At 47.6% G+C, this 15,806-nt stretch overlaps 1 protein-coding gene across 1 annotated transcript in view; it reads left to right on the top strand.

Moving 5' to 3' along the window:
• Positions 1 to 15,806, top strand: part of LOC106586950 (unconventional myosin-X) — a 268,076-nt gene that overhangs the window by 75,523 nt on the left and 176,747 nt on the right. Inside the window, exon 2 of the mRNA XM_045707324.1 lies at positions 809 to 913. Coding sequence (XP_045563280.1) covers positions 809 to 913 — 105 coding nt within the window. The remainder of the gene's footprint in view (positions 1 to 808; positions 914 to 15,806) is intronic.

The raw sequence follows: 15,806 nt of genomic DNA, 5'->3' as shown, positions 1-15,806 counted from the left end.
CAGGTAGCACGTCCGGTGAACAGGTCAGGGTTCCAGCAGGTCTGGGACAGCAGGTCTGGGACAGCAGGTCTGGGACAGCAGGTCTGGGATAGGTAGCACGTCGGGTGAACAGGTCAGGGTTCCAGGAGGTCTGGGACAGCAGGTCTGGGACAGGTAGCACGTCCGGTGAACAGGTCAGGGTTCCAGGAGGTCTGGGACAGGTAGCACGTCCGGTGAACAGGTCAGGGTTCCAGCAGGGTCTGGGACAGCAGGTCTGGGACAGCAGGTCTGGGACAGGTAGCACGTCGGGTGAACAGGTCAGGGTTCCAGCAGGTCTGGGACAGCAGGTCTGGGACAGGTAGCACGTCGGGTGAACAGGTCAGGGTTCCAGGAGGTCTGGGACAGCAGGTCTCAGTCTGGGACGTAGCACGTCGGGTGAACAGGTCAGGGTTCCAGGAGGTCTGGGACAGCAGGTCTGGGACAGCAGGTCTGGGACAGCAGGTCTGGGACAGCAGGTCTGGGACAGCAGGTCTGGGACAGGTAGCACGTCCGGTTCTACCTAGACTGTAGGATTATCCTGCTGGTAGTGTTAGTCTGTTTCCCCTCTCTGAGTGGCCCTTCAGTTGACACAGATTCATGTTGTATCTTGTGTTTAGCCAGAGGCATCAGGTTCTAGTAGCATGCTCCCACATGCTACAGATTTTCTTCTGTTATGAGTCATGTTGTCTGTCTGTCTGTTGTGTTTCAAGGGGCCCGTCATGTTGGGGTTGTTGTTGCAGACAGTATTTAGCCACAGTCTCATGTTGTCTGTCTGTATGTTGTGTTTCAGGGGGCCCTTGTCTGGCTGCGGGACAAAGATCAGCTCCTTCCTGCTACTGTTAGCTCCTGTTACCACGACGACGGATCCCTGGTCCTCACCACCAACTATGAGCAGGTAAGAGGGACAAACTACCTAAACTACCTACTGGGACAAACCAAATTACCTACTGGGACAAACCAAACTACCTACTGGGACACACCAAACTACCTACTGGGACACACCACACTACCTACTGGGACAAACCAAACTACCTACTGGGACAAACCACACTACCTACTGGGACAAACCAAACTACCTACTGGGACAAACCAAATTACCTACTGGGACAAACCACACTACCTACTGGGACAAACCACACTACCTACTGGGACCAACCACACTACCTACTGGGACCAACCACACTACCTACTGGGACCAACCACACTACCTACTGGGACAAACCACACTACCTACTGGGACAAACCAAACTACCTACTGGGACAAACCACACTACCTACTGGGACAAACCAAACTACCTACTGGGACCAACCACACTACCTACTGGGACAAACCAAACTACCTACTGGGACAAACCACACTACCTACTGGGACAAACCACACTACCTACTGGGACAAACCACACTACCTACTGGGACAAACCAAACTACCTACTGGGACAAACCAAACTACCTACTGGGACAAACCAAACTACCTACTGGGACAAACCAAACTACCTACTGGGACAAACCACACTACCTACTGGGACAAACCACACTACCTACTGGGACAAACCACACTACCTACTGGGACAAACCAAACTACCTACTGGGACAAACCACACTACCTACTGGGACAAACCACACTACCTACTGGGACAAACCACACTACCTACTGGGACAAACCAAACTACCTACTGGGACAAACCACACTACCTACTGGGACAAACCAAACTACCTACTGGGACAAACCACACTACCTACTGGGACAAACCAAACTACCTACTGGGACAAACCACACTACCTACTGGGACAAACCACACTACCTACTGGGACAAACCAAACTACCTACTGGGACAAACCAAACTACCTACTGGGACAAACCACACTACCTACTGGGACAAACCACACTACCTACTGGGACAAACCACACTACCTACTGGGACAAACCACACTACCTACTGGGACAAACCACACTACCTACTGGGACCAACCACACTACCTACTGGGACAAACCAAACTACCTACTGGGACCAACCACACTACCTACTGGGACAAACCACACTACCTACTGGGACCAACCACACTACCTACTGGGACAAACCACACTACCTACTGGGACAAACCACACTACCTACTGGGACAAACCACACTACCTACTGGGACAAACCAAACTACCTACTGGGACAAACCACACTACCTACTGGGACAAACCAAACTACCTACTGGGACAAACCACACTACCTACTGGGACAAACCACACTACCTACTGGGACAAACCACACTACCTACTGGGACAAACCACACTACCTACTGGGACAAACCACACTACCTACTGGGACAAACCAAACTACCTACTGGGACAAACCACACTACCTACTGGGACAAACCACACTACCTACTGGGACAAACCAAACTACCTACTGGGACAAACCACACTACCTACTGGGACAAACCACACACTACCTACTGGGACAAACCAAACTACCTACTGGGACAAACCACACTACCTACTGGGACAAACCACACTACCTACTGGGACCAACCACACTACCTACTGGGACAAACCACACTACCTACTGGGACAAACCACACTACCTACTGGGACCAACCACACTACCTACTGGGACAAACCAAACTACCTACTGGGACAAACCACACTACCTACTGGGACCAACCACACTACCTACTGGGACAAACCAAACTACCTACTGGGACAAACCACACTACCTACTGGGACCAACCACACTACCTACTGGGACAAACCACACTACCTACTGGGACAAACCACACAAACCAAACTACCTACTGGGACAAACCACACTACCTACTGGGACAAACCAAACTACCTACTGGGACCAACCAAACTACCTACTGGGACAAACCAAACTACCTACTGGGACAAACCACACTACCTACTGGGACAAACCACACTACCTACTGGGACAAACCAAACTACCTACTGGGACAAACCACACTACCTACTGGGACAAACCACACTACCTACTGGGACAAACCAAACTACCTACTGGGACAAACCACACTACCTACTGGGACAAACCACACTACCTACTGGGACAAACCAAACTACCTACTGGGACAAACCACACTACCTACTGGGACAAACCAAACTACCTACTGGGACCAACCAAACTACCTACTGGGACAAACCACACTACCTACTGGGACAAACCAAACTACCTACTGGGACAAACCACACTACCTACTGGGACAAACCAAACTACCTACTGGGACAAACCAAACTACCTACTGGGACAAACCAAACTACCTACTGGGACAAACCACACTACCTACTGGGACCAACCACACTACCTACTGGGACAAACCACACTACCTACTGGGACAAACCAAACTACCTACTGGGACCAACCACACTACCTACTGGGACAAACCAAACTACCTACTGGGACCAACCACACTACCTACTGGGACTACAAACCAAACTACCTACTGGGACAAACCACACTACCTACTGGGACAAACCACACTACCTACTGGGACAAACCACACTACCTACTGGGACAAACCACACTACCTACTGGGACCAACCAAACTACCTACTGGGACCAACCAAACTACCTACTGGGACAAACCACACTACCTACTGGGACAAACCAAACTACCTACTGGGACAAACCACACTACCTACTGGGACAAACCACACTACCTACTGGGACCAACCAAACTACCTACTGGGACAAACCAAACTACCTACTGGGACAAACCACACTACCTACTGGGACAAACCAAACTACCTACTGGGACAAACCACACTACCTACTGGGACAAACCACACTACCTACTGGGACCAACCAAACTACCTACTGGGACAAACCAAACTACCTACTGGGACAAACCAAACTACCTACTGGGACAAACCAAACTACCTACTGGGACAAACCAAACTACCTACTGGGACAAACCAAACTACCTACTGGGACAAACCAAACTACCTACTGGGACAAACCACACTACCTACTGGGACAAACCACACTACCTACTGGGACAAACCAAACTACCTACTGGGACAAACCAAACTACCTACTGGGACAAACCAAACTACCTACTGGGACAAACCAAACTACCTACTGGGACAAACCAAACTACCTACTGGGACAAACCACACTACCTACTGGGACAAACCAAACTACCTACTGGGACAAACCACACTACCTACTGGGACAAACCAAACTACCTACTGGGACAAACCAAACTACCTACTGGGACAAACCACACTACCTACTGGGACAAACCAAACTACCTACTGGGACAAACCAAACTACCTACTGGGACAAACCACACTACCTACTGGGACAAACCAAACTACCTACTGGGACAAACCACACTACCTACTGGGACAAACCACACTACCTACTGGGACAAACCACACTACCTACTGGGACAAACCACACTACCTACTGGGACAAACCACACTACCTACTGGGACAAACCACACTACCTACTGGGACAAACCAAACTACCTACTGGGACAAACCACACTACCTACTGGGACAAACCAAACTACCTACTGGGACAAACCAAACTACCTACTGGGACAAACCACACTACCTACTGGGACAAACCACACTACCTACTGGGACAAACCACACTACCTACTGGGACAAACCAAACTACCTACTGGGACAAACCAAACTACCTACTGGGACAAACCACACTACCTACTGGGACAAACCACACTACCTACTGGGACAAACCACACTACCTACTGGGACAAACCAAACTACCTACTGGGACAAACCACACTACCTACTGGGACAAACCAAACTACCTACTGGGACAAACCAAACTACCTACTGGGACAAACCAAACTACCTACTGGGACAAACCAAACTACCTACTGGGACAAACCAAACTACCTACTGGGACCAAACCAAACTACCTACTGGGACAAACCAAACTACCTACTGGGACAAACCAAACTACCTACTGGGACAAACCAAACTACCTACTGGGACAAACCAAAACTACCTACTGGGACAAACCAAACTACCTACTGGGACAAACCAAACTACCTACTGGGACAAACCAAACTACCTACTGGGACAAACCAAACTACCTACTGGGACAAACCACACTACCTACTGGGACAAACCAAACTACCTACTGGGACAAACCAAACTACCTACTGGGACAAACCAAACTACCTACTGGGACAAACCAAACTACCTACTGGGACAAACCAAACTACCTACTGGGACAAACCAAACTACCTACTGGGACAAACCAAACTACCTACTGGGACAAACCAAACTACCTACTGGGACCAACCAAACTACCTACTGGGACCAACCAAACTACCTACTGGGACAAACCAAACTACCTACTGGGACAAACCAAACTACCTACTGGGACAAACCAAACTACCTACTGGGACAAACCAAATTACCTACTGGGACAAACCAAATTACCTACTGGGACAAACCACACTACCTACTGGGACAAACCAAACTACCTACTGGGACAAACCAAACTACCTACTGGGACAAACCACACTACCTACTGGGACAAACCAAATTACCTACTGGGACAAACCACACTACCTACTGGGACAAACCACACTACCTACTGGGACAAACCACACTACCTACTGGGACAAACCAAACTACCTACTGGGACAAACCAAACTACCTACTGGGACAAACCAAACTACCTACTGGGACAAACCAAACTACCTACTGGGACAAACCAAACTACCTACTGGGACAAACCAAATTACCTACTGGGACAAACCAAATTACCTACTGGGACAAACCAAACTACCTACTGGGACAAACCAAACTACCTACTGGGACAAACCAAATTACCTACTGGGACAAACCAAATTACCTACTGGGACAAACCACACTACCTACTGGGACAAACCACACTACCTACTGGGACAAACCAAACTACCTACTGGGACCAACCACACTACCTACTGGGACCAACCAAACTACCTACTGGGACAAACCAAATTTCCTACTGGGACCAACCAAACTACCTACTGGGACCAACCACACTACCTACTGGGACCAACCAACAAACCAAACTACCGACTGGGACAAACCAACAAACCAAACTACCTACTGGGACAAACCAAACGACCTACTGGGACCAACCAAACGACCTACTGGGACCAACCAAACTACCTACTGGGACAAACCAAACTACCTACTGGGACAAACCAAACTACCTACTGGGACCAACCACACTACCTACTGGGACCAACCACACTACCTACTGGGACCAACCACACTACCTACTGGGACAAACCAAACTACCTACTGGGACAAACCAAACTACCTACTGGGACCAACCACACTACCTACTGGGACCAACCACACTACCTACTGGGACAAACCAACAAACCAAACGACCTACTGGGACCAACCACACTACCTACTGGGACCAACCAAACTACCTACTGGGACCAACCAAACTACCTACTGGGACCAACCACACTACCTACTGGGACAAACCAACAAACCAAACGACCTACTGGGACAAACCACACTACCTACTGGGACCAACCAAACTACCTACTGGGACCAACCAAACTACCTACTGGGACCAACCAAACTACCTACTGGGACAAACCAACAAACCAAACGACCTACTGGGACAAACCAACAAACCAAACGACCTACTGGGACAAACCAAACGACCTACTGGGACCAACCAAACTACCTACTGGGACCAACCAAACTACCTACTGGGACAAACCACACTACCTACTGGGACCAACCAAACTACCTACTGGGACAAACCACACTACCTACTGGGACAAACCAAACGACCTACTGGGACAAACCAAACTACCTACTGGGACCAACCAAACTACCTACTGGGACCAACCAAACTACCTACTGGGACAAACCAAACGACCTACTGGGACCAACCACACTACCTACTGGGACAAACCAAATGACCCAAACGACCTACTGGGACCAACCACACTACCTACTGGGACCAACCAAATGACCCAAACTACCTACTGGGACCAACCAAACTACCTACTGGGACCAACCACACTACCTACTGGGACCAACCAAATGACCCAAACTACCTACTGGGACCAACCAAACTACCTACTGGGACCAACCAAACTACCTACTGGGACCAACCAAACTACCTACTGGGACCAACCACACTACCTACTGGGACCAACCAAATGACCCAAACTACCTACTGGGACCAACCAAACTACCTACTGGGACCAACCACACTACCTACTGGGACCAACCAAATGACCCAAACTACCTACTGGGACCAACCAAACTACCTACTGGGACCAACCAAACTACCTACTGGGACCAACCAAACTACCTACTGGGACCATCCACTGTCTGAGCGAAATTAAAGTTCTCTTCGGCTAATTACGCTGGATGAATTACGATGAAAGTAAAGTTTGTTGGCCCTATTTTTTATTTTTGTATGTTTATTGAACCTTTATTTAACGTTAGGCATGTCAGTTAAGAACAAATTCTTATTTACAATGACGGCCCTAATCTGGACGACGCTGGTCCAATTATGCGCCGCCCTATGGGGACTCCCAATCACGGCCGGTTGTGATACAGCCTGGAATCGAACCAGGGTCTGTAGTGATGCCTCTAGCAATGAGATGCAGTGCCTTAGACCGCTGAGCCAAACATGCCAAACCCTCTTTCTCTAGGCCAAGTGTATCAAACTAATTTTGCCCTGGGGTCCGCATTCAGCCTTCAACGACGTCCGGACGGCCGCACTGAAAATGTGTTATATTGCCTCAACTTCAAAATAGGGTCTGTAACAGTCATGGAATTTTGGCAAGCCAAATTACCGCGGACACCGTAACAACCGTTAGAATAGCAACACTCCTGACTGCATGTGCTGCCATAGAAATAGAATGACTAGAGCGGGGTCCCCGTTCAAATCATTCATATTTATAACTGTATATAACTGTCTTAATGTTGCCAGACCCCAGGAAGAATAGCTGCTGCCTTGGCAGGAACTAATGGGGATCCATAATAAACCACAGGAAGAGTAGCTGCTGCCTTGGCAGGAACTAATGGGGATCCATAATAAACCCCAGGAAGAGTAGCTGCTGCCTTGGCAGGAACTAATGGGGATCCTTAATAAACCCCAGGAAGAGTAGCTGCTGCCTTGGCAACAGGAACTAATGGGGATCCATAATAAACCCCAGGAAGAGTAGCTGCTGCCTTGGCAACAGGAACTAATGGGGATCCATAATAAACCCCAGGAAGAGTAGCTGCTGCCTTGGCAGAAACTAATGGGGATCCATAATAAACCCCAGGAAGAGTAGCTGCTGCCTTGGCAGGAACTAATGGGGATCCATAATAAACCCCAGGAAGAGTAGCTGCTGCCTTGGCAGGAACTAATGGGGATCCATAATAAACCCCAGGAAGAGTAGCTGCTGCCTTGGCAGGAACTAATGGGGATCCATAATAAACCCCAGGAAGAGTAGCTGCTGCCTTGAATCTGACTTTGTGGCTGTGGAATCTGACTTTGTGGCTGTGGAATCTGACTTTGTGGCTGTGGAATCTGACTTTGTGGCTGTGGAATCTGACTTTGTGGCTGTGGAATCTGACTTTGTGGCTGTGGAATCTGACTTTGTGGTTATGGAAGCTAGTGAAAACCCAACCCTTTCCTTTCTCAGCAAGAAGCAACAAAGTTTCATCATGTTAAGAGTCCATGTTATATATATAAAAGTATAAAATCAAATCAAAGTTTATTTGTCACGTGCACCGAATACAACAGGTGTAGACCTTTCAGTGAAATGCTGACTACAACAGGTGTAGGTAGACCTCACAGTGAAATGCTGAATACAACAGGTGTAGTAGACCTTTCAGTGAAATGCTGAATACAACAGGTGTAGTAGACCTCACAGTGAAATGCTGAATACAACAGGTGTAGTAGACCTTTCAGTGAAATGCTGAATACAACAGGTGTAGTAGACCTCACAGTGAAATGCTGAATACAACAGGTGTAGTAGACCTCACAGTGAAATGCTGAATACAACAGGTGTAGTAGACCTCACAGTGAAATGCTGAATACAACAGGTGTAGTAGACCTCACAGTGAAATGCTGAATACAACAGGTGTAGTAGACCTCACAGTGAAATGCTGAATACAACAGGTGTAGTAGACCTCACAGTGAAATGCTGAATACAACAGGTGTAGTAGACCTCACAGTGAAATGCTGAATACAACAGGTGTAGTAGACCTCACAGTGAAATGCTGAATACAACAGGTGTAGTAGACCTCACAGTGAAATGCTGAATACAACAGGTGTAGTAGACCTCTCAGTGAAATGCTGAATACAACAGGTGTAGTAGACCTCACAGTGAAATGCTGAATACAACAGGTGTAGTAGACCTTTCAGTGAAATGCTGAATACAACAGGTGTAGTAGACCTCACAGTGAAATGCTGAATACAACAGGTGTAGTAGACCTCACAGTGAAATGCTGAATACAACAGGTGTAGTAGACCTCACAGTGAAATGCTGAATACAACAGGTGTAGTAGACCTCACAGTGAAATGCTGAATACAACAGGTGTAGTAGACCTCACAGTGAAATGCTGAATACAACAGGTGTAGTAGACCTCACAGTGAAATGCTGAATACAACAGGTGTAGTAGACCTCACAGTGAAATGCTGAATACAACAGGTTTAGTAGACCTCACAGTGAAATGCTGAATACAACAGGTGTAGTAGACCTCACAGTGAAATGCTTACTGACAGGCCCTAACCAATAGTGCAGAAAAGGTATTAGGTGAAGAATAGGTAGGTAAAGAAATAAAACAATTGTAAAAAGACAGGCTATATACAGTAGAGAGGCTATATACAGTAGAGAGGCTATATACAGTAGAGGCTATATACAGTAGAGAGGCTATATACAGTAGAGGCTATATACAGTAGAGAGGGGCTATATACAGTAGAGAGGCTATATACAGTAGAGAGAGGCTATATACAGTAGAGGCTATATATACAGTAGAGAGGCTATATACAGTAGAGAGGCTATATACAGTAGAGGCTATATACAGTAGAGGCTATATACAGTAGAGAGTCTATATACAGTAGAGAGGCTATATACAGTAGAGAGAGGCTATATACAGTAGAGAGGCTATATACAGTAGAGAGAGGCTATATACAGTAGAGAGAGGCTATATACAGTAGAGAGGCTATATACAGTAGAGAGGCTATATACAGTAGAGAGGCTATATACAGTAGAGAGGCTATAGAGAGGTTATATACAGTAGAGAGGTTATATACAGTAGAGAGGCTATATACAGTAGAGAGGCTATATACAGTAGAGAGGTTATATACAGTAGAGAGGCTATATACAGTAGAGAGGCTATATACAGTAGGGAGGCTATATACAGTAGAGAGGCTATATACAGTAGAGAGGCTATATACAGTAGAGAGGCTATATACATTAGCGAGGCTATATACAGACACCGGTTAGTCAGGCTGATTGAGATAGTGTGTACATGTAGATATGGTTAAAGTGACTATGCATATATGATGAACAGAGAGTAGCAGCAGCGTAAAAGAGGGGTTGGCGGGTGGTGGGACACAATGCAGATAGCCTGGTTAGCCAATGTGCTGGAGCACTGGTTGGTCGGCCCAATTGAGGTAGTATGTACATGAATGTATAGTTAAAGTGACAATGTATATATGATAAACAGAGAGTAGCAGCAGCGTAGAAGAGGGTTTGGGAGGGGGGGTCACACAATGCAAATAATCCGAGTAGATATTTGATTACCTGTTCAGGAGTCTTATGGCTTGGGGGTAAAAACTGTTGAGAAGCCTTTTTGTCCTAGACTTGGCACTCCGGTACCGCTTGCCAACAGTCTATGGGGTCTTTGACAATTTTTAGGGCCTCCCTCTGACACCGCCTGGTGTAGAGGTCCTGGATGGCAGGCAGCTTAGCCCCAGTGATGTACTGGGCCGTACGCACTACCCTCTGTAGCGCCTTGCAGTTGGAGGCCGAGCAGTTGCCGTACCAGGCAGTGATGCAACCAGTCAGGATGCTCTCGATGGTGCAGCTGCAGAACCTTTTGAGGATCTCAGGACCCAGGCCAAATCTTTTCAGTCTCCTGAGGGGGAATAGGTTTTGTCGTGCCCTCTTCACGACTGTCTTGGTGTGCTTGGACCATTCTAGTTTTTTGTTGATGTGGACACCAAGGAACTTGAAGCTCTCAACCTGCTCCACTACAGCCCCGTCGATGAGAATGGGGGCGTGCTCGGTCCTCTTTTTCCTGTAGTCCACAATCATCTCCTTGGTCTTGATCACGTTGAGGGAGAGGTTGTTGTTCAGGCACCACACGGCCAGGTCTCTGACCTCCTCCCTATAGGCTGTCTGTCGTTGTCGGTGATCAGGCCTACCTACCACTGTTGTGTCGTCTGCAAACTTAATGATGGTGTTGGAGTCGTGCCTGGCCATGCAGTCGTGGGTGAACAGGGAGTACAGGAGGGGACTGAGCACGCTCCCCTGGGGAGCTCCAGTGTTGAGGCTCAGCGTGGCAGATGTGTTGTTACCTACCCTTACCACCTGGGGGTGGCCCGTCAGGAAGTCCAGGATCCAGTTGCAGAGGGAGGTGTTTAGTCACAGGGTCCTTAGCTTAGTGATGAGCTTTGAGGGCACTATGGTATTGAACGCTGAGCTGTAGTCAATGCATAGCATTCTCACATAGGTGTTCCTTTTGTCCAGGTGAGAAAGGGCAGTGTGGAGTGCAGTAGAGATTGCATCATCTGTGGATCTGTTTGGGCGGTATGCAACTTGGAGTGGGTCTAGGGTTTCTGGGATAATGGTGTTGATGTGAGCCATGACCAGCCTTTCAAAGCACTTCATGGCTACAGACGTGAGTGTAGTCATTTAGGCAGGTTGCCTTAGTGTTCTTGGCCACAGGGACTATGGTGGTCTGCTTGAAACATGTTGGTATTACAGACTCAATCAGGGAGATGTTGAAAATGTCAGTGAAGACACCTGCCAGTTGGTCAGCACATGCCCGGAGCACACGTCCTGGTAATCCATCTGGCCCCGCAGCCTTGTGTATGTTGACCTGTTTAAAGGTCTTACTCACGTCGGCTATGGAGAGCGTGATCACACAGTCGTCTGGAACAGCTGATGCTCTCATGCATGCCTCAGTGTTGCTTGCCTCGAAGCAAGAATAGTGATTTAGCTCGTCTGGTAGGCTGGTGTCACTGGGCAGCTCGCGGCTGGGCTTCCCTTTGCAGTCTGTAATAGTTTGCAAGCCCTGCCACGTAAGACAAGTGTAGTACGATTCAATCTTAGCCCTGTATTGACGCTTTGCCTGTTTGATGGTTCGTCGCAGGACATAGCAGGATTTCTTGTAAGCTTCCTGGTTAGAGTCCCGCACCACAGCTTTAGCCTTTAGCTCAGTGCGAATGTTGCCTGTAATGGAGTATGTACGTACAGTCACTACCCTGCCGCCCCTGGTCTGGATCGATCTGTTCAGGTTTGGTCTGGTCTGGTTTGGTCTGGTCTGGTCTGGTCTGGTCTGGTCTGGTCTGGTCTGGTTTGGTCTGGTTCTGGTCTGGTCTGGTCTGGTCTGGTTTGGTCTGGTCTGGTCTGGTCTGGTCTGGTCTGGTCTGGTCTGGTCTGGTCTGGTCTGGTTTTGGACTGATGTTGCATCAGGTGCTGGTTGTCCTGTATGTCATTCCTTGTTCCTAGACAGTACATTCTAATCCAAAGGCCCTAGGTTACCCCCAGAGCCCAAAAGTACATGACATCTTCCCTGTCCCCATTCCTAATCTCTGTTCACCCAGCTGTCCTCCTCACCCGTACCCCAGGCTTCATGCTATTTCTGGAGGCCTCTGCTGTGCTGTTCTGAGGCTGGATCTAAATGTGGACAACGTGTGTGTTCTAGTGGCAGCTAGCTCTGTTGAAGTTTCTACACAAGGTCACAGGTCAACTCTCAGCGTTGGCTGGAGTCTACTGAGTTTCTACACAAGGTCACAGGTCAACTCTCAGCATGGCTGGAGTCTACTGAGTTTCTACACAAGGTCACAGGTCAACTCTCAGCATGGCTGGAGTCTACTGAGTTTCTACACAAGGTCACAGGTCAACTCTCAGCGTTGCTGAGTCTACTGAGTTTCTACACAAGGTCACAGGTCAACTCTCAGCATGGCTGGAGTCTACTGAGTTTCTACACAAGGTCACAGGTCAACTCTCAGCGTTGGCTGGAGTCTACTGAGTTTCTACACAAGGTCACAGGTCAACTCTCAGCGTTGGCTGGTGTCTACTGAGTTTCTACACAAGGTCACAGGTCAACTCTCAGCATTGGCTGGTGTCTACTGAGTTCCTACACAAGGTCACAGGTCAACTCTCAGCGTTGGCTGGTGTCTACTGAGTTTCTACACAAGGTCACAGGTCAACTCTCAGCGTTGGCTGGAGTCTATCATCTTTACAGTATCTCTCCACCAGGCTGGAATACACAGCCGTTTTCACTGAAGACGTGATGGTGATTTTATACAGGGTCAGTGTGCAGTGAGTTGTAAAGCCTTCTCTGTCTGTGCCCTGAGAATACAGGAGCTGTTAAATCTGAGGAGGCCAAGAGAACGCCCTGTGGAGAAACATGTTTTAGTCTAATTATACGTCTCTCGTGACAGAGACCGTTGTTTTCTCATGTCCAGAAAGACTGCTGATATAGCCTATATTTCTCTGTGTTTATATTGGAGAATCACATTCCCAGCCCTGTGTACTATAGAATCTGAGGTTTTCTTTTCTTTGCAGAAACAGCTGACTACTGTTATTAGTCTATAGCAGTGATGGGAAGTTCGACTCTTTTTACCGTCTCTGAACTTTTCTACTCCTTCAGTGAAGAAAGCTATTATTTCGACAAATATATATATTTTTTCTCTCCCCAATTGGTAGTTACAGTCTTGCCCCATCGCTGCAACTCCCCTACGGACTCGGGAGAGGTGAAGGTCAAGAGCCGTGCGTCCTCCAAAACACAACCCAGCCAAGCTGCTTCTTGATACACTGCCCGCTTAACCAGGAAGCCAGCCGCACCAATGTGTCAGAGGAAACACCATACACCTGGCGACCGTGTCAGCATGCACTGCGCCCGGCCCACTACGCCACAGGAGTCGCTAGTGCACGATGGGACACAAACATCCCTGCTGGCGAAACCCTCCCCTAATCCGGGCAACGCTGGGCCAATTGCGCACCACCCCATGGGTCTCCCGGTCGCGGCCGGCTTCAACAGAGCCTGGACTCGAACCCAGAATCTCTAGTGACACAGCTAGCACTGCAATGCAGCGCCTTAGACCACTGCGCCACTCGGGGGGCCCTCTTTCGACAAATTTTGTTACTTTGAGTCAGTAATTCCCAGAACACGCAGGACCCCCCTACCAACCAACGATGAACTGAAAACTCGTAGCGTCATGATTCTACAAGCCTGTTGTTAATATCCTTCACCACAGTGGCTTACTGGAGCTTTCATTTGATTCTGAGGCTTGTAGAAGTGTGCTTTAAAGATGCGCTATGCAGAAATCCCTCCGCCATTTCCTGGTTTAAATTTTAATAGTTCGCTTAATTTTTGTTTATGTGAAAAAAACCTAGAAATTATAGAGAAAGTATGTACCATCTAAACCACTGTCACATATTCTGTCATAACCAATTAACCATATTGTATTTTCTGTTGTTCGAAGCTGGTGTACAAAACCAAAAGTAAAAGATGCAGAAACTAAACTTAAGGGGAAGCAGAGAAATAGAGCACGTAGAACAGATCTACCGCTTCTTAGACTTGTTTTCAATGCGAATGACAGATCTATAACATACATTTCTATGTGAATTTGGTCAGATTGCCCAAAAAGTAACATATTTCAGCTTTAAACAATGTGCATTTATTGATTGTTAGACATACGTACAACTAAGAATATTTCTTCATACATTCGAAACAAGTACTAGTTGTGGCCGCAACAGGACTAGCTTGTGAACAACTTTTTTGGAGGAATGCATTGCTTGACTGCAGCTCCCCCAAAACGATTGGTTCTGGAGTCGGAGTTTGTTGAGCAGAGGCTGTGTATGTCCCGTGTGGCTCAGTTGGTAGAGCATGATGTTTGCAATGCCAGGGTTGTGGGTTCAATTCCCACGGGGGACCAGTACAAAAAAGAAAGAAAAAAAAAAATGTATGCATTCACTACTGTAAGTTGCTCTGGGTAAGAGCATCTGCTGAATGACTAAAAATGTAGAAAGCTGTGTCCATCATAACATTCAATAGTCAATTAGTTTCATTAATTATTGCACCATGTGATCAATTATCAGCTCTAAACATGTATTTTTCCTCTTTTATGATCCTGGTGCACATGATAGACAGTTGGTGGAGCAGGAGCATGTGTCCGGGGCAGAGAAGCTCGTATTAGTCCTGCTGTACAATTCATTGCGGCCAGCTGGTCAAACAAACGACTAAAAACACTCTGGGATAAAAAAAAACCCCACCAAATCATGACTACTAGAGCCAGTAAAAAGAGTCGTTCAGCTAGGCCTGGTCGAGATGTGGTGTGATCAGCACAGTAGTACTGGGATATGATGAGTACCATAGTAATACCTCAGAGACAGGGTTTATTGCAGAAATATTGACATACGATTCTCTCCTGCCCCACTAATCTGCTCCAGAGATTACAGCTGTGCAACTACTGTGTTTCCCCAGAGGGCCCTAGTGTGGCTTCTACTGTAATCTAGTCTTACTTTTCGTCACTACTGTAGTCTAGCGTATTGTTCATCCCCCCGTTGGTTCTACTGTAACAGCTTCGCTACTGTTTTA

This window comes from Salmo salar, chromosome ssa25, assembly GCF_905237065.1.
Source record: "Salmo salar chromosome ssa25, Ssal_v3.1, whole genome shotgun sequence".
Taxonomy (NCBI): Eukaryota; Metazoa; Chordata; class Actinopteri; order Salmoniformes; family Salmonidae; genus Salmo; species Salmo salar.
Note: the sequence above shows the minus strand (reverse complement) of the source record. Positions and strands in the feature narration are given on the sequence as shown.